We start from the raw sequence: 25,368 nt of genomic DNA on the forward strand, positions 1-25,368 counted from the left end.
AAGCCAGGCAATAAAAGCATGAGAGAGTATTGTGAAGGTTTATGTAGAAAGATTGAACATGTCAAGGGATTGATAGCAAAGAACATCCATTGCATGTGTTGCTTAGGATGCTGCCTTGGAGTGTACAGCTTTATGTCAGTTTGGGCAACTGTGAAACAGCAACATTCTTAAGGACAGTAGGTGAACTTGATGCATGGAATAGAGCTAATGAATAGAGATCTTATTGCAATAATCAAAACAGATCCAACAATAATTACAATAACCACAATAATAATAACAGAAATGAGAATAAGGAATATGCTGTCAGAGCAGTGAGGTCAAACAGAGGTAGGAGAGGTGAAGAGATCATGGACATAGAGTTGGTTACAGTTCTAGGACCTATTACCCACGTTGTGATAAGGGAAACAATCGGCCGCAACAGTGACAGACAGAACTGGAGCAGATAGAGAAGATAGGACACCACAACAGCAAAGGTAAACTAATTAAAGGGTGTTCAAGATGAATAGATCCTATGGTGAAAGATAGACTGATAAATCGAAAATTAATTGCGAATTTAAAAATAGAAATGATAAATATTGTGCTTATTGTGACAAAGACATAAAATACTGGTGAAAGAGAGAATGGGAATCTAAATTAAGATGGGTACAGGATTTTGACTGAAATGCTTACAGAACAGGAGATGCAGAGATATCATATACTAAGGAAGGCTTTTCAGGTATGCATAGATGATATTTTTCCAGCAGAGGAATATAAAACTAAGGAAAGAATATTCCAAAAGGCCAATAGCATTTCCAGAGACATAGCACACGATGGTAGTAGATATGGTAGGAAGTGTTATAACAGAAACTAATGAGAGCTCTGGTAATGTAGAGACTGAGGAATATGATCACTGGGTACATACATTATGCAGATTAGGTGCAAATGTAATTGAATATGTGAAGGGGAAGGGAGAGAATATGAAGAACATATAGGAGAAATTCGAAGAAATGTGCAATGTGAATACAGCAGACAATATTGAAAGTAGCACTGCCGTTGCGAATGATAGTGAGGAGTCAGAGGATAGTGAGTTCCAGTGACCATAGTGAATAAACTGATAGTGATAGGAAGGATAAGGATGAGGAGATTATTAGTATATGTGCTACTGTAAATGAACATGAGGTATGTAATACAGGTGTAATGGATGATGGGGAACTACCAGGTGATAATTTACTGGAATATGATGTAAATGAGGCAACTAAAGAGAAAATAGTCAGGGACGATACAATCAGTGAAGTTTGTAGGCCAGGAAATATAGAACGTCTACCAGGCATTGGACAGGGAACCTTGGAAAAAGCCCTGGGGTCAGACTATCTAGAAACTACAGAGCGAGAAACCGCAGAAGACGAAGTAAATGTAATTTTAATGTGAAGGGATAGGCGTAATGAAAGTAATAGTGATGAGGAAAGTGTAAAGGAGGATGATAGATCTGCTGTAAAGGAATTTCAGAAAGAAAGGGAAGAGCAGTGGACACCACAAAAAGAATATGTGAGGATGTAGGCGGGAAAAGAAAGAAGCCCCTAGATAAGAGTTAAGATTGATTTAGGGAAGGTCGGCTGAATCAGATGCTAGGGAAAATCACATATCTCCAAATGAATAGAAATTAGACAGACAAAGAAACCACCCAATAAGACTAATAAAGTAGGCCATGTTATGTTGACCAAATGAACTGATGAGGCGATAGAACAATATTTATTGAGGAAAAAGGAGGTAAAGACGTCAACCAAAGTAGGACAACAGATAACTGAAGTAAAGTTACATGGGAGACACAGTGAGTGAAGTAACAAGTATTGCAGAGAGCTTATGGAAACATTTGGCTCAGAATACTAATATTGCAGATATGTCTGTGTCTGGTTTAAAGATAATTATTGCTACAGGAAAACTGAGTACGTCCATTAGGAAACAAGTATATTTTTCATTCAAAATTGGAAAGTGTATCATCGAAAGTATGTTCCCAGTAATTCCTAATCTGAGCATGAATATTATTCTTGGCTCACGTTGGATGAATGCCAATGATGTAATTATTAATTGTGATCAAGGGTTAATGTCATTCAAATAACTAGGTACAGAACAGAAGGTGAAGTTCATGGGACAGGTTGTTGGTGATACACAACCATTAGGCTGCTTGAGGGTTATAGAAGCACTGTGTGGAGATTACTATGACAATGCAGAATATGAGCAGCCTGTAAAAAATAACGACGATGTAAAAACCAAAGAGGAAATATTTAGGCAAAAAGTTATTGAAATTACTGAAATTAATAATAAGTAAAGGTCAGAAACACATTAAGTAGTGATGGAAAATAAGGAAGTATTTTCAGAGGAACCAGGGAGAGTAACTGGATTTGAGTGTTGGTTGAACATCAAACCACATGCTCCCTTTTATAGGAAACCTCTTGGGATCCCAGTAGCAAAAAAAAAAAAAAAGTGGTAGCTGAGGAATTGGATACAATGAAGAAACTGGCAGTGATAGAAAGAAGTAATAGCAACTATAATAACCCAATCATGTCCCTTGTAAAAAAAGATGGTGGAATGTGGGTAGTGTTAGATGCAAGGAAGTTGAATAGTATTACTGAATGGGAATTTGACAAAGCTGATAGTTTGGATGAAATAATTCAAAATTTTAATGGAATTAGTATTTGAGCAGTCTTAACCTAACTGACAGGTACTGGCAGATCCCATTAGCTAAGGAACATTGGAAGTATACTGCTTTCTCGTTTGGTAGAAAATGCTACCAGTACTATTTAGTGCATTTGGATCGAATATATCTGTATCCATATTTAATTGAGCATTGGACAGAGTGTTAGGAAAAGATCTGTGTAGTAAAAATACAGTCTATGTGGATGATGTTACATGGCTACCAAGAATTGGGGAGATCATTGTATGTCAGTAAGGGAAGTGTTCCAAGCTCTACAAAAACATGGAATGACTTTGAGGTTAAGGAAATCTGAATTTGTTGAAACTGAGTTTATGTTTGTAGGGTACTTCCTATAGAATGAAGGAATCAGAAAAGTCCCAGAAGTTAGCAAGAGGGATAAATATTAGGGCGGATCTCATGGCCTGGAGGAAGGAGTTGGTTGAAATTGCGTTGAGATAGGCATTTAGGTGTAAGGATAGATGGTTGTGTCTGAGAAGGCCTGGCAGCATAGAGTAATAACAGCTGAGAATAGACTCAACGGCGACGTTAGTAACTGGGTCATTAAAGCTTTTGAAGAATGTGAAGCTTTGATGGTATTTTTGCATACATTTTAGGAAGAACTTTGGTCAAGTAGTAAACAAAGTGAAGTTTATCTGTTATGTTTAGATACACCACCATATAGAAGCCAGGCAATAAAAGTATGAGAGAGTATTGTGAAGGTTTATGTAGAAAGATTGAACATGTCAAGGGATTGATAGCAAAGAACATCCATTGCATGTGTTGCTTAGGATGCTGCCTTGGAGTGTACAGCTTTATGTCAGTTTGGGCAACTGTGAAACAGCAACATTCTTAAGGACAGTAGGTGAACTTGATGCATGGAATAGAGCTAATGAATAGAGATCTTATTGCAATAATCAAAACAGATCCAACAATAATTACAATAACCACAATAATAATAACAGAAATGAGAATAAGGAATATGCTGTCAGAGCAGTGAGGTCAAACAGAGGTAGGAGAGGTGAAGAGATCATGGACATAGAGTTGGTTACAGTTCTAGGACCTATTACCCACGTTGTGATAAGGGAAACAATCGGCCGCAACAGTGACAGACAGAACTGGAGCAGATAGAGAAGATAGGACACCACAACAGCAAAGGTAAACTAATTGAAGGGTGTTCAAGATGAATAGATCTTATGGTGAAAGATAGATTGATAAATCGAAAATTAATTGCGAATTTAAAAATAGAAATGATAAATATTGTGCTTATTGTGACAAAGACATAAAATACTGGTGAAAGAGAGAATGGGAATCTAAATTAAGATGGGTACAGGATTTTGACTGAAATGCTTACAGAACAGGAGATGCAGAGATATCATATACTAAGGAAGGCTTTTCAGGTATGCATAGATGATATTTTTCCAGCAGAGGAATATAAAACTAAGGAAAGAATATTCCAAAAGGCCAATAGCGTTTCCAGAGACATAGCACACGATGGTAGTAGATATGGTAGGAAGTGTTATAACAGAAACTAATGAGAGCTCTGGTAATGTAGAGACTGAGGAATATGATCACTGGGTACATACATTATGCAGATTAGGTGCAAATGTAATTGAATATGTGAAGGGGAAGGGAGAGAATATGAAGAACATATAGGAGAAATTCGAAGAAATGTGCAATGTGAATACAGCAGACAATATTGAAAGTAGCACTGCCGTTGCGAATGATAGTGAGGAGTCAGAGGATAGTGAGTTCCAGTGACCATAGTGAATAAACTGATAGTGATAGGAAGGATAAGGATGAGGAGATTATTAGTATATGTGCTACTGTAAATGAACATGAGGTATGTAATACAGGTGTAATGGATGATGGGGAACTACCAGGTGATAATTTACTGGAATATGATGTAAATGAGGCAACTAAAGAGAAAATAGTCAGGGACGATACAATCAGTGAAGTTTGTAGGCCAGGAAATATAGAACGTCTACCAGGCATTGGACAGGGAACCTTGGAAAAAGCCCTGGGGTCAGACTATCTAGAAACTACAGAGCGAGAAACCGCAGAAGACGAAGTAAATGTAATTTTAATGTGAAGGGATAGGCGTAATGAAAGTAATAGTGATGAGGAAAGTGTAAAGGAGGATGATAGATCTGCTGTAAAGGAATTTCAGAAAGAAAGGGAAGAGCAGTGGACACCACAAAAAGAATATGTGAGGATGTAGGCGGGAAAAGAAAGAAGCCCTTAGATAAGAGTTAAGATTGATTTAGGGAAGGTCGGCTGAATCAGATGCTAGGGAAAATCACATATCTCCAAATGAATAGAAATTAGACAGACAAAGAAACCACCCAATAAGACTAATAAAGTAGGCCATGTTATGTTGACCAAATGAACTGATGAGGCGATAGAACAATATTTATTGAGGAAAAAGGAGGTAAAGACGTCAACCAAAGTAGGACAACAGATAACTGAAGTAAAGTTACATGGGAGACACAGTGAGTGAAGTAACAAGTATTGCAGAGAGCTTATGGAAACATTTGGCTCAGAATACTAATATTGCAGATATGTCTGTGTCTGGTTTAAAGATAATTATTGCTACAGGAAAACTGAGTACGTCCATTAGGAAACAAGTATATTTTTCATTCAAAATTGGAAAGTGTATCATCGAAAGTATGTTCCCAGTAATTCCTAATCTGAGCATGAATATTATTCTTGGCTCACGTTGGATGAATGCCAATGATGTAATTATTAATTGTGATCAAGGGTTAATGTCATTCAAATAACTAGGTACAGAACAGAAGGTGAAGTTCATGGGACAGGTTGTTGGTGATACACAACCATTAGGCTGCTTGAGGGTTATAGAAGCACTGTGTGGAGATTACTATGACAATGCAGAATATGAGCAGCCTGTAAAAAATAACGACGATGTAAAAACCAAAGAGGAAATATTTAGGCAAAAAGTTATTGAAATTACTGAAATTAATAATAAGTAAAGGTCAGAAACACATTAAGTAGTGATGGAAAATAAGGAAGTATTTTCAGAGGAACCAGGGAGAGTAACTGGATTTGAGTGTTGGTTGAACATCAAACCACATGCTCCTTTTTATAGGAAACCTCTTGGGATCCCAGTAGCAAAAAAAAAAAAAAGTGGTAGCTGAGGAATTGGATACAATGAAGAAACTGGCAGTGATAGAAAGAAGTAATAGCAACTATAATAACCCAATCATGTCCCTTGTAAAAAAAGATGGTGGAATGTGGGTAGTGTTAGATGCAAGGAAGTTGAATAGTATTACTGAATGGGAATTTGACAAAGCTGATAGTTTGGATGAAATAATTCAAAATTTTAATGGAATTAGTATTTGAGCAGTCTTAACCTAACTGACAGGTACTGGCAGATCCCATTAGCTAAGGAACATTGGAAGTATACTGCTTTCTCGTTTGGTAGAAAATGCTACCAGTACTATTTAGTGCATTTGGATCGAATATATCTGTATCCATATTTAATTGAGCATTGGACAGAGTGTTAGGAAAAGATCTGTGTAGTAAAAATACAGTCTATGTGGATGATGTTACATGGCTACCAAGAATTGGGGAGATCATTGTATGTCAGTAAGGGAAGTGTTCCAAGCTCTACAAAAACATGGAATGACTTTGAGGTTAAGGAAATCTGAATTTGTTGAAACTGAGTTTATGTTTGTAGGGTACTTCCTATAGAATGAAGGAATCAGAAAAGTCCCAGAAAAATATTAATCCTACAAAATAATTTCGAGTTCCAAAGTGTAGGAAACAGCTAAAATCATTTTTAGGATTATGCAGTTTTTATAGAAAGTTTGTGTCTGAGCAAGCTTTTAACAGTCTAGCACTTAATGGCTTGTTAAAGAAAGAATGTCAGCAGCATTTGAACAACTTAAAGCTAAACTGAGTGAGGGAAGCAATTTGAGTCATCTGGATTTAGGACTACCATTTTGCCTGGAGACAGACAGCAGTTCCTATGGCTTAGGAGCACATCTATTGGAAATATGGAACAAAGATGGGAAAGAGGAAGGGAAATATGTAGCATTTTCCAGTAGAACATTAAGTATATGTGTGCACAACTACACTACAGCAGCAATTAATGGGCATTTAAAAAGTTGTACAACATTTTATGGGGACATAAAGTGGTAATATATACTGATCATCAGGCACTGACATTTCTGACACAATGTAAACTTCTAAACGACAGGTTAACCAGATGGGTATTATATTTACTACAGTTTGATTTTGAAATACATTATATAAAGGATGAATAGAATGTTGTAGCAGATGCATTACCAAGGTTACCAATAAGTATGGAAGACGGTGAGGATGGTTTTAGGAACTGAAGGGTGGAAAAGGATTTATTACATAAAAGGAGTTAAGCCACACAAGGAAATCAAAAGTACCTGTAGAGACTTGAGAAGGGAACAGAAAAGTGAACCATTTCTGAAATTGGTAAAATCTGAACTTAGTAAAATGAGAAATGATAAAGTATCACAGTATTAGTGTATATTTAATGGCCTACTGTTCAGAAGGAAAGCTGTGATGGCCAGATGATGAAGGTGTGATGGCCAGAAAAACATGTGAACACTTTAATTGACTGTATCCATGAGAGTTATGGGCATTGTGGGAGTAAAAAGAGCGTAGAAAAGTTAATGGAATCAGTATATTTTAGTAATGTGGCTAGGAGAGTGCATGAGCGAATAAAGACCTCTAACTTATGTCACAAAGCTTAGGTCACTAACCAAAGGAGTAGGGGTCTCATGTAACCTATATTGCCCAATGATGTGTTACAATTAGTTTCTTTGGATCTCTTTGATCCATAACTAAGAAAAACATGACTTTTCCGTTATATTTTAGCAGCAGTGGATGCGTTCTCTAAATTTATCAGATTGCACCCCTTGAGAAAAGCCATTGGAAAACAGCGAATGATAAGATGATCAAGGACTATCTTATACAAGTAGGCAAAGGCATTTTAATGGATAACGTATCTCAGTTTGTCTCCAAGAAATGGAAAAGTAGTATGAGATATCAGGGAGTAGAGTTTAAATACATAGCAGCTTACCATGTCACAAGTAATCAAGCCAAGAATTGTATAAGAGAAATAGGCAGGCTGTGCCAGACATTCTGTGCTGATAAACACAGTACTTGGGGAAAATATGTGTCAGACAGAAGTGTTAAACAATTTACTCATGAGAGTACAGGGTTTCCACCCACTGAAATTATGAAGGAAATAACAGAGACAAATTTTATTGAGGAGAATATTCTATTTCGAACTCGGAAGGGCACGGATATGGATGAAAAGAAGAATTTGGCTAGAGAGCATTAAAGCAAAGTGTTAAGGGTAGGAAAAGGCATGATGGACAGGGTAGACTGACCAAAATACTAATTTGTGAAGTGATTATTGTGAAACCACATGACAAATCTAAAGAAATTGCTGCTGAGATTTCCAATTTTTTCCACATATATAAAGGACCCTTTGAGGTGGCGAATATACTGCATTCCAATGCATAATATTTGATATTTCCCAAATCAAGAAGGAAATATGGAGTGAGGAATACTGTGGACCTTAAACTGTATAAGTAAATATATATATATATATATATATATATATATATATATATATATATAAACCAAGTATGAGTGAAAGATAGGACTTCCATAAAACAAAATATTTCAAATATTATGGGCATTCTAGTAATTATGAACTGTGAGATAGATATAAGGTATCACAATGACGAACACTATCTAAATATCAGGTAAAATAGATTTTAAATTAATTCATTGAACAATATATTTGGTGTACATTTAAGTACAGAAAGGTCTAGGTAGACAATAAGGTTAGTTTGATGCTTGGTGTATTGATTGTAGTGATAATGATGTTAGCAGAAAATATTTTGAGTTACTCAACGGTATTGACAAATACTTGAAATGAAGTCACTACTAAATTTTCTTGGTCTCAGGTTCTTAAAATAAGATCTAATAAATGTATGGTTTAGGTTATTGTAATGTTATGAAATTTTACTAAGTACCAAGGGCATTATCAGCAGGATGCGTGTACAAAGACACTCAATGCGTGTCATGTTTGATAAAAAATACGAGTAAAATACAGCAAAAATATAAACTCTTAACTTGCCGCCGTGTAGATGTGTATCAGCCGAGAGCTGAAGCATCACTACAAGTTCACTCTCGCTGTGCCTTTAAAAGTGTTAGTGTTTACGTTCCAGATTACAAACGTTGCTCAATGTGGCGACCATTTATAAATTGAAAATTTGTGGTAAGGACTATGGGACCAAACGGCTGAGGTCATCGATCCCTAGGCTTACGCACTACTTAATCTAACTTACACTAAGTTACGCTAAGGACAACACACACACACCCATGCCTGAGGGAGGACTCGAACCTCCGACGGGGGGAGCCGTGCGAAGCGTGACAAGACGCCTTAGACCGCACGGAGACCCCTCGCAACAACCATTTGTATCGACAACAGCCTGGGACCTCACTAGAGATACAGTTCTACAATTGTTCGCAACATTGTTCGAACGGTGGACCATGCAATGTTCAGCTGTCGCGACACAGCTCGTTTTCTGCTTGAAGATCGCACATTGCGTCCAGCATTCTCATCCATGGCAACAGTAACATCTTCAACAATGTGAGGTGCAATAGGCCGTCGGCCTATCCTAGTAGCAATTCCCAGGTCGCCAGTCGATTCGAACTTCTGAATCATGTTCTTCAACCCCTATATAGAGAAAGAACCTCTCCATACGTCCATAATGTATCGATACTCTCAAAGAGCATCATCTCTATTGCTGTTGTATTCATAAAACAACTTTCAGATTAAGGCCCCGCTAACGTTGTCTAGACTCATGCTGATGTCCGCACCTCTAATGCACACGGATCCATGTGTTTCAACCCTACGTCGCCGTACTCGTACCGACACCTAACGGGAAGTCGTGACACAAACAGTACTAACAACGCAAGGCCTGCAGAGCACAGTCTGAACATCATTTCTGTGGAGTTTGGTATCCATCCCGTAAATAGTTTTCCGTCTCCGCTGTCGCAAGCAGCGAAAGAGGAAATATAAGCATCCTCCACATAACATTTTCTTTCTTCGCTTTACTGATATTTCTCTCTTAGATCTTGAATAGGTGACAATTCAAATGCCTCTCGTGGTAAGACGCAAGTTTTGCATTGGGATTACTCGTACCATTGTTTCTGGAAAGAGCTATTTATTATCCTAGCATGTTTCGAGTGGTTCTGAACGCTCATGGTCACGCACTTCCCTTGTTAATTGTTCTACATGTCTCCTGTTATTAATGTCTGCGCTGTTACCTGACACATTAAAACATTTTGGCCTTTCAGTTTACTTTTTTCAAAGTAAATGTGAAATTTAAACTGTAATCATATTCTGAGTCCTCTGTGTGCAATCCTTAATGTTTTCTTTAAAAGATTTTCGTCAGTCAACCATCCCTTCAGATACATAGACTTTTCTTCTTGTTCACTAGAGAATATGCTGCTCCTAATGAACATTTACATAATTCCGTTCCCTTTCATAATTTCTGTTTACACGGTAGAAGACGTGGACATCAATGTAAGCTTTATTAACTGAGGTCTTGAATATCGAACAACCTGCGTCAGCATCCAATCTATGTAACTATATGTGACTTCATAGGCTTTCCCGGCGTGATAATTCTTGATAGCCTCCTCGAGTTTGCTGCCGGATCAAAAATTCAACATGATTCGATATTTCGACGATCTGTTTTTGGCCATCTTCAGTGGAATGTTGCTGCTACTGAGTCTCGCTGAAAACTGATGCCCAGGCGTTTTCATTTTTTATTTATTGTTATTTCATCGACCACGCCCCAAATGGGCGCGGGGGAGGGGGAGGTGGGGGGAGGGTGGACGCCAGCAGTACAATACTCCGCTCCTCAACCAAAAGCATTCATAAGATATAACAAAGAAGACAGAAAAATGTATGTAGATGGTTTAGATTATACATTAAAAAGATTAATGACAGACAGCTAAAATAACGAAAAAATACACAGTTTAAAGAACAAAATTGTGATGAGTCGATACTCTTCTATGAAGAAAGCACTGGAGCACTGCACTTTCATTTAACATCAGAGGGACCTGCCCTAGATGAGAATTGTGGGAGGAGAGAATATGTTTTATAGAGGTTAAGGCGTGTGGGTAAAAGGATGTGGGTCTGTTAGGTGGGGAAACTATGGAGATTATAGGTAGGAGATAAAGTGGATAGTCGAAATGTAGATTGTGGGAAAGACAGAGGGTGAGGAGGAGTAATGCTGTGTGAGGAAGGCAGTGGTACAAGAAAGGTTGTGTTGATTTGTGGAAAGAGACCAAACAGCGAGGTTATCAGTCTCATCGGATTAGGGAAGGATGGGGAAGGAAGTCGGCCGTGCCCTGTGAAAGGAACCATCCAAGCATTTGTCTGAAGCAATTTAGGGTAAGCACAGAAAACCTAAATCAAGATGGCCAGACGCGGGATTGAACTGTCGTCCTCTCGAATGTGAGTCCAGTGTGCTAACCACTGCGCCATCTCACTCGGCGTAGAGTGAAGAAAGAATAGGGCTGGGTGCAGACGGAAAATGAGAAAAGAGCTCTTATGTGAAGTGGGACAGGCGGAGAAGGGCTAAAGTTAGCAAGAGGGATAAATATTAGGGCGGATCTCATTGCCTGGAGGAAGGAGTTGGTTGAAATTGCGTTGAGATAGGCATTTAGGTGTAAGGATGGATGGTTGTGTCTGAGAAGGCCTGGCAGCATACCAGGGTTATGATGAGAGGCGACACAATGGGGTTACTGGAATCTAGTTTGCGGATAACATCGGGGATGAGGAGGTGTTCAATGTGTATGAGGAGAGATGAGAATTTGATGAGATCGCAGAGGATCCATGTGGGAGTGCATGGAAATTGAGTATCTGGAGGGATTTACAGAAATTTGGTGAGGTGGATATCCATGCATCAATTGCAGGAGGATGGGTCAGAGCAGGATTTTGTAAGTGTGGAGAGTAGTGGAGGGGAGTAACCCCAAGTTTGACCAGTTAGTAATTTTAGCCTATTGTGGGGTTTCTGTTGGGTGGTTAGTAGGTGAGGTTTCCATATTAGTTCCAGGTCAATGGTTAGTGCAAGATATTTAAGTGTGTTAATTAACTGGGTGTATGGTCATAAATGGTGAGGTAGAAGTCATGGAGGTGAAAGATGTGGGTGGTTAATCCTAAAATTAATGCTTTGGTTTTGGAGGGGTTGATCCCATTGGTTACAACAGGAAGTAAACAGATTGAGGTGGATTTGGAGGGATTTTTGGGTTTGTGGGAGTGTAGGGTACCGAATGAGGAAAGCAGTGTCATCAGCATACTGAAGGAGATGGACTGTTTAGGAGGGGGGGGGGGGGGAATCTGGGCGTGTATCAACAGTGTAGAGAGGTTAAAGGAGATGGAAGGTACCAGAACTGGTATTGTTAATGATGACAAAGGATGGGCGATTAGATAGGAAGAATGCAATAAGGTGGACATAGTTAATTGAAAGTGCATCTGTCTGAGTTTGAAAAGGTGATTAGAATTCCATAAATGATTACAGGCTTCCTCTAGGTCGAAGGACACAAAAAATAGCAGAATTACGGGAGTTGTGTTGGAGGGATGGGAGATGGGTGAGGTGCAGGAGTAGGTCATCAGAAGAGAAACTGGGTCGGAAGCCATACTGGTTAGTTAGAAGGAGCTGGTGCTGGTTCAAGTGTTGATGGATGAGTTGGGAGAGGATGGATTCGAAGACTTTGCTGAACAATGACGTGCAGTAGATGGGGCGGTAGGAGGAGGCATCGGTTGGGGTTTTGTGTGGTTTGAAGAAAAGTAGGATTTTTGAGGTTTTCCAGAGCTCAGGATTGTAGCCTGTGGAAAGGACAGTGGTATAAAGGGTCAGAAGGGTGACGAGAAAGGAGAGGGGGCCATTCTTTAAGGTGTTGATAGGTGATTTAATCCTGACCAGGGGAAGTGTTGCGTTTTCTGAGAAGTATGTGTTTTACGTCATGTTCTGTGTATTTACTTCTGTGTGTGATATGTTACACAAGTACTCAAAGCTGGGAGCCAGAGGCGGGGCAGGAGTGTTAGTACATTCGTGGGTGGTATGGAATGAAGTAATCAAAATGACAGTCGTCAGGGATGGAGAAAATGTCGGAGATATAGGGTACAAAAAGGTCATGTTCCCTCAGGTTATCAGGTAAGCGACGGTTGTTGTGGAGCAACAGGTAGTGAGGTATGGGGTTATTGCTTGTGAGTCGTTGGAATGCCTTCCAATACTTGAAAGAGTTTATGGAGAGTGTAGCGTACAGTGTGATGCATGTCTAGCACCAGTATCGGCTTTTTCTGCATTTCATAAATTCCTAATGTATCTCTGTATTTGCCATTGGCATGTGAGCGTATCCCAGTCACGAATTTGCAGCAAGAAGCGGTACACCTGATGGGATTCTCGAAGGAGGAGTAGGGCTGATGAGAGAAGGGTGGAATGTAGAAGATATATGACCTTGGTAGGAATGTGGATGGATATATTGTCTGACAAGGTCTGCTACAGGAAGGATGCGGCGTGAGAGATATCGAAAAGTTGCTGGAAGGTCTGCGAGTGGCTTCTGATCTGGGTTCCAGTCGGTCCTGAAGTAGTCTGGGGTGTCTCCTGGATGGAGACTGGAATGTGGAGTATGAGGATGAGGTTGTGTCTAGGAGATCGTGAGGAGTGCTGGTAAGTGGTCACTTCCCATCGGATCCAGGACTTCTACAGTGTGTTGTCCGAGGAGGTTGGGAGATGCTGGGATGACATTGGGGTGGTCTTGCTTTCATGATGCCAAGACTGTAAATCGTCCTAGACAGACCATACACGACACATGCGATGCTCACCACAGCTGCCGCCCACCAATATTGGATTGGCAGCGCCGCCATTAGTAGAACACCGCCAGTAACGATATATCGCAGGCACACACTATTTTCAGACACTCGGGCGCCCGCAACGCAAAACGTTGTGTTTTGCTGCTGGACAGTACAGGGCTTCACGTCCTACTAAGAAGAAAACCACTGTCTCTATTAAGTAGATAACCACCCACATCGAAAAAAGTTTTGCATCACCTCCGTTCCGAGACTTCCGGAACCTGTACAGAAAATTTGACTAGAGATCAAAATAAACATAATTTCCGCTCTTTTTATTCCTCATGAAAACCACACATTGCATGTTGTACCACCATACAGCGAGACCTTCAGAGGTGCTGGTCCAAATTGCTCTACACACCGGTACCTCTAGCACCCAGTAGCAGGTCCTCTTGCATTGATGCATGCCTGTATTCATTATGGCATACCATCTACAAGTTCATCAAGGCACTGTTGGTCCAGATTGTCCCACTCCTCAACGGCGATTCGGCGTAGATCCCTCAGACAGGTTGCTGGGTCACGTCCTTCATAAGATGCCCTTTTCAATCTATCCCAGGCATTCTCGACAGGGTTCATGTCTGGAGAACACGCTGGCCACTCTAGTCGAGCGATGTCGTTATCCTGAAGGGAGTCGCTCACAAGATGTGTACGATGAGGACGCGAATTGTCGTCCATGAAGACGCCTGCCTCGCCAATATGCTGCCGATATGGTTGCACTATCGGCCGGAGGATGGCATTCACATATCGTACAGCCGTTACGGCGCCTTCTATGACCACCAGAGACGTACGTCGGCTCCTCATAATTCCACCTCAAAACAGCAGGGAACCTCCACCTTGCTCCATTCGCTGGATAATGTGTCTAAGGCGTTCAGCCTGACTTGTTGCCTCCAAATACGTCTCCAACGATTGTCTGGTTGAAGGCATATGCGACACTCATCAGTGAAAAAGAACATGACGCCAATCCTGAGCGGTCCATTCGGCATGTTGTTGGGCCTATCTGCACCATGCTGAAAGGTGTCATGGTTGCAAAGATGGACCTCGCCATGGACGTCGGAAGTGAAGTTGCGCATCATGCAGCCTATTGCGTGCAGTTTGAGTCGTAACACGACGTCCTGTGGGTGCACGAAAAGCATTATTCGACATATTCGCGTTGCTCTCAGGGTTGCTCCGATCCATAATCCGTAGGTAGCGGTTATCCTCTGCAGTAGTAGCCCTTGGGCGGCCTGAGCGAGGCATGTCATCGACGGTTCCTATCGCTCTGTATCTCCTCCATGTCCGAACAACATCGCTTTGGTTCACTCCGAGACTCCTGGACACTTCCCTTGTTGAGAGCCCTTCCTGGTACAAAGTAACAATGTGGACGCGATCGAACCGCGGTATTCATCGTCTAGGCATGGTTAAACTCCAGACAACATAAGCCGTGTACCTCCTTCCTGGTGGAATGACTGGAACTGATCGGCTGTCGGACCCTCCGTCCAATAGGTGCTGCTCATGCATAGTTGTTTATATCTTTGGGCGGGTTTAGTGACGTCTCTGAACAGTCAAAGGAGGTGTGTCTCCGATACAATATCCACAGTCAACGTCTATCCTCAGGAGTTCTAGGAACCAGAGTGATGCAGAACTTTTTTTGATGTGTGTGTATACTTCCTCTCTTAAGCATTGTTGTTTTTAATTCTCTGTGTATTACAGCTCAGTAATTTTTTTCTTTTCAGGAGCAGTTGACACGGAAACTCCGGCCTCTCTGCAGGAGGAATTTTCATGTTAACAGATACTTTTGCAGTCTGTGAGTCGTGCAGATGTGCGAACGCGGTAAAGAGCGAAGCGAATATCTTATTTCGTAGAGCAGAACCTGTGGGCCTGATTTCACTAATATTCTATAATACAGCTCAAAGGAAGGCAACCGAGCGAGGTGGCGCAGTGGTTAGACACTGGACTCGCATTCGGGAGGACGACGGTTCAATCCCGCGTCCGGCCATCCTGATTTAGGTTTTCCGTGATTTCCCTAAATCGCTCCAGGCAAATGCCGGGATGGTTCCTTTCAAAGGGCACGGCCGACTTCCTTCCCCGTCCTTCCCTAATCCGATGAGACCGATGACCTCGCTGTCTGGTCTCCTTCCCCAAAACAACCAACCAACCAGAGGAAGGCACTCGTTAACGGGTGTTCTTACTGCTCGATTTCGTGTAATTATTCTCATTTTTGAATGGTAACTCATGATAGTTAATGTCGTCTTTCTTTGGAGAGATAATTAGAGATAAATAACAATGTCATGGCAGAGACAAATGCATCGTAAACAGTGAAACAGAGCGCGCTGCTGGCTGCTGCAATTATAGTTGCTAGAGTTTTTGACACTGTGGAAGTTGCAATCACCAACAACAAAAATGAGATGTTCTCTGAACGAAGAAAACAAGTTCTTGTAGATCATGCTCACTTCGAGAAGGTAATAAACTGGATAAGACACTAGCGCTGTATTGTAACACAACTTATGCGCATAATAGTCTCGTTTATTTATTAAATTTTAATCAGATTAAGTAACTGTTAATTACCAGTAGGTGGGTATATTGTGGTAGATCATCACACAGTCTAAACTGGTGGTCTTGTACAGTGCGGACGAGAGAGCGATGTGTGGGACCACAGTGCTCGAATGGCTCTGAGCACTATGGGACTCAACTGCTGAGGTCATTAGTCCCCTAGAACTTAGAACTAGTTAAACCTAACTAACCTAAGGACATCACAAACATCCATGCCCGAGGCAGGATTCGAACCTGCGACCGTAGCGGTCACGCGGTTCCAGACTGTATCGCCTTTAACCGCACGGCCACTTCGGCCGGCCACAGTGCTCGACCCTCTGAGAGCGCGGGATGAGAGAGAGGTGTCGCACACGTCCGTATGCTGGAACAGTGTTCTTGTTTCTGTGCCAATTAGAGTCTCTTAAAACTGTGATTATATTTTACTTTATTTGTTCGATTCACATAGCTACAACGGTTGACTAAACTCCAAATGCAATTGCAGACGTGACTACGATTTTAGGAGAGTGCCAGGGTGTAGACGCCAACGTGGCTGGACGTTTTCCCAACAGACTATACTCACGTCACGTCACTATTCGCGATGTGACTGATAGAGCCTGCAGACAGTTAGATCGTGTACGTCATAGTCATGAATGTCGGGAAAATTATAATTCCATCGTAGCCGTCCATGCTGTGGTCCAGCTATATCCTTATATTAGTTCACGACAAAATAAAACGGATCAAGTATTGTCAAAGTCTAAGGTTCTCAGAAACATAGCCGCGCGGTCTGGGGCGCTGCAGTCATGGACTGTGCGGCAGAGGTTCGAGTCCTCTCTTGGGCATGGGTGTGTGTGTTTGTCCTTAGGATAATTTAGGTTAAGCAGTGTGTAAGCTTAGGGACTGATGACCTTAGCAGTTAAGTCCCATAAGATTTCACACACATCATCATCAACAGAATCATAAAGGCGCAGAGATTTCTTTTCTTTCCATATCATAATGACGCAAGAACTAAGGCTTCGGAAGCTCGAAGAATGCCTTGCACTTTGCCGCTGGGCTGTACATCATCAAGAGGTGTTCACGTCCTTTCCAGATGAAACCTTATTTACAAATACTGGTGAATTAAACAGGCACAACTGTCATTATTGGTCGGATGTTCATCTACAGTTGTACAGAACTGTTAACAATCAGCATCGTTGGAGCCTTAATTTTTAGTGTGGAATTGTCAGTGGCTATCTGACAGGTCCCTATTTTTTTAATTTCTTAGAATTGTTGACGGACCATTTACCACGCTGACTTGAAGATGTTGACTCAGAGGTCAGACAGTGAATTTGGTGCAGTTGGATGGTGCACTGCCTCATTACTCACCGGATCTAAAGGACATTTTTAAATGAACGATGTCCACACCAATGGACTGGACGTGGTGGTACCATTGCATGGCTCGCTTGTTCACCCGATGTAACTTCCTCTGATTTTTATCTTTGTGGACATTCAAAAAATATTTGTTACGAGCAACAGCCAACGACAAGAGAATTCGCGACCAAAAGTATCCTGAGACCTTGTGCAGCCATTCTACGAGATACTCTGCTTTCTGCTTTCAGATATTTCTTACGGAGGATTAATTTATAATTGGAAGCAAACGCTGATCACTCTGAGCATATGTTCAATGGTTAATTTCCAGGCGCAAAGTGAAAGGGGCCGGTCGGGGTGGCCGAGCGTTTCTAGGCCCTATAGTCTGGAACCGCGCGACCGCTACGGTCGCAGGTTCGAATCCTGCCTCGGGCATGGATGTGTGTGATGTCCTTAGGTTATTTAGGTTTAAGTAGTTCTAAGTTCTAGGGGACTGATGACCTCAGCAGTTAAGTCCCGTAGTGCTCAGAGCCATTTGAACCAAAGTGAAAGGGAGGGGAACTCTTTAAATCGAGCACCCCGAGGAATGAGAGGCAACAGGACTCACTCGATGTCTTTTAAACAGTTATCTACGTTTTATTTATGTTGCTTCTGTCTCACGAATGTCAGCATAACGTTTATGCGTTGTGATCTATTGATTTATGCCAATAAGTAAGTTAATTAAAAGTTAAAGTTCAACTCTCTCTTCGCTCTTTCTAAATCCGATGTCACAAACAGGGGTCTCCATGAAACAAAACTCAACCTTCGAATGACCTGCATAACCATCATGGTTATTGGTAACATGTATACTTTGTATCTAACATTGTATTTGGCTGTATCCCTCTTCTATTCAGAGCTAATTCCTGCTTGTTTGACCTTCATCGAACCTTGTCATGACCTTGAATAATGAACCATTTTATACGTAAAATTTGTCACACTTTTCAAATCCTAAATCAATATTAGGTTTCTGATTTTAAAAAATCACATTAACTTCCAAATCATTTTGGAAATCACGTTCATCGTCATGGCAGTTATTACCAGAGGGTGACCCCCTGACCTCCTTTTCCACCTACAACTTTTATCTAACACATTTTGCTGTATCTCATGTTATCCCGAGTTATTCACCATTATGATTTAAAATGGTCCACCCTGCATGTGAATTACATAGTAATAGAATCTGAAGTTCTATGACGCTTTTCATGGGTGATACTGTTGTATACAGAGAAGTGGATACACTAGAAAATTGAAGACAAATGCAGGAATACACGCAGACAATCAACGCTTGGTGGAACGCGTGTAAGCTGCCCTCATCATAAACAAATGTAACGCACAGGCACTGCGAATACGTAGATAGAAAAACTCTTCACTGTATGATTACACGATTCCAGAACAATCATTGGAAGCAGTCGCGTCCATAAAATAATTAAGTGTATACGCATAGGGCGATTTAAAACAGAACGACCACATAAAACTAACAGCAGGAAAGGCTGAAGCCAGGCTGAGGTTCATTGGAAGAATTCTCAGAAAATATAGTGCATAAACGAAGGAGGTACCTTACAACACTCGTTCGACCAGTGCTTGAATACTGCTCGGCATTCTAGGATCTGTACCAGACAGGACTGATAGAGGAAATGGAGCAGATAAAAAAAATAGCGCGTTTCGTTACAGCTTCATTTACTAAGCACTACAGTGTCTCGCAGTGGATCAAACAATTCCAGGGACAGGCCCTGTAAGAGAGGCGTTTTGCATCGCGGTATGGCTTACTGTCAAAGTTCCCAGAGGAGTCAGAAAATGTAATGTGTCCTCTTATGTACATCTCGCAGAAGGACCATGAAGATTAATTCGAAACATTAACATATTTCCTAGGCCCAAATCCGGGACACATTAAAAATTTTGCAAAATAGGCTATATTTATTTATTTATTATATCAGAAGAAGGTTTCAATTAAATGTAATAAACACAAAATATCAATTAAATTTGTTACAAAGAAAAGCATATTTACATTTTACTAATACCTTCTAAGATGAATGAGTGTGATCAGGGCAACTTTATTTATCAGTGCTGTGAATCTTCTTTATCAAGTCTGTATTTTTCAACAACATATGAAAAAACTCGACACAAGTTTCATCATAATTTATTCTACTTACTAACAGTGCTTTCATGGTTCCTACAGCCAACTGTGTCACTTGTTCATATATTGTCCATGTGGGAAAATACCCTTTCAGTAGCAGCATTAGTACCAGGAAGGCAGAAACGAAACTCCACTAGCTTGAGTACATTTGAGAATGGCACATGATTCTGGCTGAAATGAGAAATCATCTCAACCCATCTTTGACCTGGAACAGTGTTGTTAGCAGTCCATGCAGTCATTTTCTCAGTGGTTAAAAACTGTTTGACACTGACATACTCATCATACATTACATTTTCTGCAAACTGAACATATGACTCAGTTTCGATAACTAGAGAAGAAGTTCTTTCAATAACATCGCATACAGGTATTTGATTCAAGGTAACCCAATTGTAGCAGTCCAAGATCTGGAAACTTTTTTCAATCCACTTTTTCAAGTAGGATAGAGCAGTTTCATAGAAAAATAATACAGCACCACGAAAACTCTTTACATCTGCTGGAAGCAGACCTACCTCTGTTTCAAGAGTTTGAAGAATTGTTTTAACTCTTGAGGGAAGGAACTGGTCTTCAATTTTGGACTGCAATGTAGTTTTCAACTTACTAATATAATCAGACACTTCAAATGTAGTGACTGTCTGTCCCTCAACTTTTTAAAGTGCTTCATGAAATGATGAAGCCTTAACGTGAACAAAGTATAGCCATACTTCAGACAAAGGATTTTGAAAGAAGTTTTGGAGTGACAATGGACACTTTTTTCAGATTGGAAGTATGATTTTAGTGGTTTAAACATTTTGTTGACTCGCTCAACAGCAGGCAACAGTGCTAACCACCTTAGTTGAGCATAACCCAAAATCATTGATAAAGCTGTTTCAACAAAGCTGCAAAAGTCCTTCAGAGTTTCAACTCTTACAGCGTATGATTTGAAATACAGAAATGTTTTGGAAACTACCATTTCTATATCTACAGGCAAAATATCAGTAGTTGCTCGAACAGCATTATGCAGTATATGAGCAGCACAACCAACCCCTATCAGTCTATGACCGTGTTCCACTTGTAGTTTAGTAAAAACATTATTCTGACCTTTTCTTTCAGCACCTCCAAAATTGCAATTAGTGTTATCAGCACACAGTCCAACTTTTCCTTCTAGGCTGTTTTTTCTGAGGCAGTCTGTTAAATAGCCACTCACAACAGTAGATGTTTCCCCAGGCAACGATTTAAATTGTAATAATCTTACTTTTACACCAGTTTTGTAATCAAAATATCTGACGAGGATAGGAAAGACCTTAATCTCTTTGTGGTTAGATGCATCAGTCAGAAGTGTTCCTCTGTTCGAGTTTGTATTTCGTCTGCATGTTTGCCATAAAACCTCCTCTGCCTCTTCCATGGCTATCAGAAAATATGCAGATTTCTTCCTTCTTCTGTTCGAGTTACGGTTAGAACCGTTTCGACCGCGCGAATGCGTTCGAGTGCGACTTTTTCCCAGTTGCCGTGGTCTCTGACTGCCCATTAGCTGTTAGAGCTGCGGCCAACACGTGTTGGCACAGTAGAAACAGTTTGAAAACGGTTTCGACAATTTGTCGTACCCGCTTGTCAAACAATTTCCCACCATAACTAAAACTAATACTAAAATATACCGATACAGTTGAAAGGAATGTCTAATTCGGGACAAATTGGGTCATGATTGTTAATTTCGGGACAAACAGGTGTCCCGAATTACCTTTGAAAAAATTCGGGACAGATACACAAAAATCGGGACTGCCCCGAAAAAAACGGGACGGATGGTCACCTTCATGAAGATAAAATTGGAGAGATTCAAACCCACACGGAGGCTTATCGGCCATCGTTCTTCCTGGGAATTATTTGCGACTGGAACAGGAAAAAGAGGGAAGTGACGGCGATACACAAAGAATACTCGGTCACACACCGCAAAGTGACTTGCTGAGTAGGCGAGTGTCAGCAATATGTCTTGCGGTCTTATCGTGACGTGTTTATCTTCTGCCGTTAGGTCAGATGATAGAAATGCCACTTGCACGCTTAGAGTAGCAGATTGACGGTGTCCAACTTTAAACAGAACTTAATTAATTTTCACACACATTTATTAACATAATAAAATCATAGATATTATGTAACTTGATTCTGCATGATGTTTACAATTGACAATTTGAAGTTCCTTTGGTCTTGGTACGTTAATCGTATTCTCACATATCTCTGATACTTGACAAAGTGTCTATTCATTTATCTTCATGGCTATGTACTGGAATATGGTAATCTTATTAGGCATAAAGTGAAACTGGTAGTGACTAATGCATACTCACACAGACTAATGCAGACTGACTAATCAGAGGTCCGTACACACATTATAATACCTCGAGTGATCAGGTATCACTGCGCGAGTGTGATCCGTGAGGAGAAAAGGTCCTACGTTAGCAGCAATCTCATTGGCTGCGTGACATATTAATACGCGAATCGGCGGAAGCATAATTCGGTCCGTCTCTTAGGCAGCGCCATCTCGTAGTGCGGAGACGGACGAGCGCTGCGCCAGCGCTGTTGTGCTTAGCGGGGTGCGCTCTAGTGGGAAAGTTGTGTACGCGCTGCCTACGCGGAACTATGTCCACAACAGATGTAGATGTAGATTTCTACATCTACATCTACATCTACATGATTACTCTGCAATTCACATTTAAGTGCTTGGCAGAGGGTTCATCGAACCACAATCATACTATCTCTCTACCATTCCACTCCCGAACAGCGCGCGGGAAAAACGAACACCTAAACCTTTCTGTTCGAGCTCTGGTTTCTCTTATTTTATTTTGATGATCATTCCTACCTATGTAGGATGGGCTCAACAAAATATTTTCGCATTCGGAAGAGAAAGTTGGTGACTGAAATTTCGTAAATAGATGTCGCCGCGACGGAAAACGTCTTTGCTTTAATGACTTCCATCCCAACTCGCGTATCATATCTGCCACACTCTCTCCCCTATTACTTGATAATACAAAACGAGCTGCCCTTTTTTGCACCCTTTCGATGTCCTCCATCAATCCCACCTGGTAAGGATCCCACAACGCGCAGCAATATTCTAACAGAGGACGAACGAGTGTAGTGTAAGCTGTCTCTTTAGTGGACTTGTTGCATCTTCTAAGTGTCCTACCAATGAAACGCAACCTTTGGCTCGCCTTCCCCACAATATTATCTATGTGGTCTTTCCAACTGAAGTTGTTCGTAATTTTAACACCAAGGTACTTAGTTGAATTGACAGCCTTGAGAATTGTACTATTTACCGAGTAATCGAATTCCAACCGATTTATTTTGGAACTCATGTGGATAACCTCACACTTTTCGTTATTTAGCTTCAACTGCCACATGCCACACCATACAGCAATCTTTTCTAAATCACTTTGCAAGTGATACTGGTCTTCGGATGACCTTACTAGACGGTAAATTACAGCATCATCTGCGAACAACCTAAGAGAACTGCTCAGATTGTTACTCAGGTCATTTATATAGATCAGGAACAGCAGAGGTCCCAGGACGCTTCCCTGGGGAACACCTGGTATCATTTCAGTTTTACTCAATGATTTGCCGTCTATTAGTACGAACTGCGACCTTCCTGGCAGGAAATCACGAATCCAGTCGCACAACTGAGACGATACCCCATCGGCTCGCAGCTTGATTAGAAATCGCTTGTGAGGAACGGTGTCAAAAGCTTTCCGGAAATCTAGAAATACGGTATCAACTTGAGATCCCCTGTCTATAGCGGCCATTACTTCGTGCGAATAAAGAACTAGCTGCGTTGCACAAGAACGATGTTTTCTGAAACCATGCTGATTACGTATCAATAGATCGTTCCCTTCGAGGTGATTCATAGTGTCTGAATACAGTATATGCTCCAAAACCCTACTGCAAACCGACGTCAATGATATAGGTCTGTAGTTCGATGGATTACTCCTACTACCCCTCTTAAACACTGGTACAGATATATCGGTGAGCGAGTGGTTGTATATGATTGCTAAGTAGGGAGCTACTGTATCAGCGTAATCTGAAAGGAACCTAATCGGTATACAATCTGGACCTGAAGACTTGCCGTATGAAGCGATTTGAGTTGCTTCGCAACCCCTAAGGTATCTACTTGTAAGAAACTCATGCTAGCAGCTGTTCGCGTTTCAGATTCTGGAATAATCCATTCGTCTTCCCTGGTGAAGGAATTTCGGAAAACTGCGTTCAATAACTCCGCTTTAGCGGCACAGTCGTCGGTAACAGTGCCATCGGCACTGCGCAGCGAAGGTATTGACTGCGTCTTGCCGCCTGTGTACTTTACATACGACCAGAATTTCTTCGGATTTTCTACCAAATTTCGAGATAATGTTTCGTTGTGGAACCTATTAAAGGCATCTCGCATTACGTATAAATTAAGAGGCAACCTGTGGAAATAACAACGAACACTGTACCAGGATCGCGAAGATTACGGTGATAGGTAGGCAGTGTCGTCGGCAGTGAAGCAGAACGGTTTCTGAGCAGCTGCACCCCAACATCCGGGTGGGAACCGAACGGCTTTCTACACGCGTGCGCGGGCTTCCAAACTGTGACGTCAGTCGAGAGCGCAGCCACCAACCTGGTAAGGTCTGTGGGGCGCTTCAGTCCGCTGATGACAACCGGGGAGTGGGTCGTGCCATGTACGCGTTCGGTTGCTAGTGATATGACAGTGCGACGTTTTCTCTCCCGCGCGGGGCCCTCGAAGTGGCCGTCTGCTACGATCGTGCTTCTGCTCGTAGCGGCAACCAGCGCCAGAAGCGGTGGTGAGTCTATATCTGATTGCATTAATAATTAATGATCTTGTGTGTGCAGATGGGCAAACAGGGAGAAAATTGACGCCTGTCACTACTGCAATATGTGAACACTATTACCACGCTATGATAATGCATGACAACTGTCGCTCGTATGGCTTAATAGCTTTGTTAATTAAGACACTGTAAACTACCATGGTACCCTAGTCCAGTTTAAACATAGAATGAGATTTTCACTCTGCAGCGGAGTGTGCGCTGATATGAAACTTCCTAGCAGATTAAAACTGTATGCCCGAGCGAGACTCGAACTCGGGACCTTTGCCTTTTGCGGGCAAGTGCTTTACCAACTGAGCTACCGAAGCAGCTGTTTCGCGGTACTCACAGCTTTACTTCTGCCAGTACCTCGTCTCCTACCTTCCAAACTTTACAGAACCAGGCTGTGGCTAAGCCATGTCTCCGCAATATCCTTTCTTTCAGGAGTGCTAGTTCTGCAAGGTTCGCAGGAGAGCTTCTGTAAAGTTTGGAAGGTAGGAGACGAGGTACTGGCAGAAGTACAGCTGTGAGTACCGGGCGTGAGTCGTGCTTCGGTAGCTCAGTTGGTAGAGCACTTGCCTGCGAAAGGCAAAGGTCCCGAGTTCGAGTCTCGGTCGGGCACACAGTTTTAATCTGCTAGGAAGTTTCATAAAAACATAGAGCTTGCAATAGCAGAATCGATCTCGCGTTGCTTTGTGTGGCGGGGGAGATGGGGGTGTGGTGTGAAGGGGAAAAACAAATACAGCTTATCACATATTTCATGCCACGCCCATTGTTGACGGAAAGCGCCGGTTTGTTTCCCATTATAAACAGAATGATTTTTAGAGAGGAAATTTAAGTGTCCGTTCAGTAGAGCGGTCACAAATTAGCCTACTGCAGTATTTGTTTCATCTGCGTATTAATTGCCCTGTTGGAAATGATCGTATGG

General features: G+C 41.4%; 1 protein-coding gene across 1 annotated transcript in view; it reads left to right on the plus strand.

Annotated features, from left to right (window-relative positions):
* The window catches only part of LOC124775131 (serine protease snake-like), a 267,718-nt gene that overhangs the window by 1,281 nt on the left and 241,069 nt on the right, over positions 1 to 25,368 (plus strand). The window contains exons 2-3 of the mRNA XM_047249970.1: positions 1,172 to 1,276; positions 4,525 to 4,693. Of these exons, the coding sequence (XP_047105926.1) occupies positions 1,172 to 1,276; positions 4,525 to 4,693 (274 nt within the window). The remainder of the gene's footprint in view (positions 1 to 1,171; positions 1,277 to 4,524; positions 4,694 to 25,368) is intronic.

This window comes from Schistocerca piceifrons, chromosome 2 (assembly GCF_021461385.2).
Source record: "Schistocerca piceifrons isolate TAMUIC-IGC-003096 chromosome 2, iqSchPice1.1, whole genome shotgun sequence".
NCBI lineage: Eukaryota > Metazoa > Arthropoda > Insecta > Orthoptera > Acrididae > Schistocerca > Schistocerca piceifrons.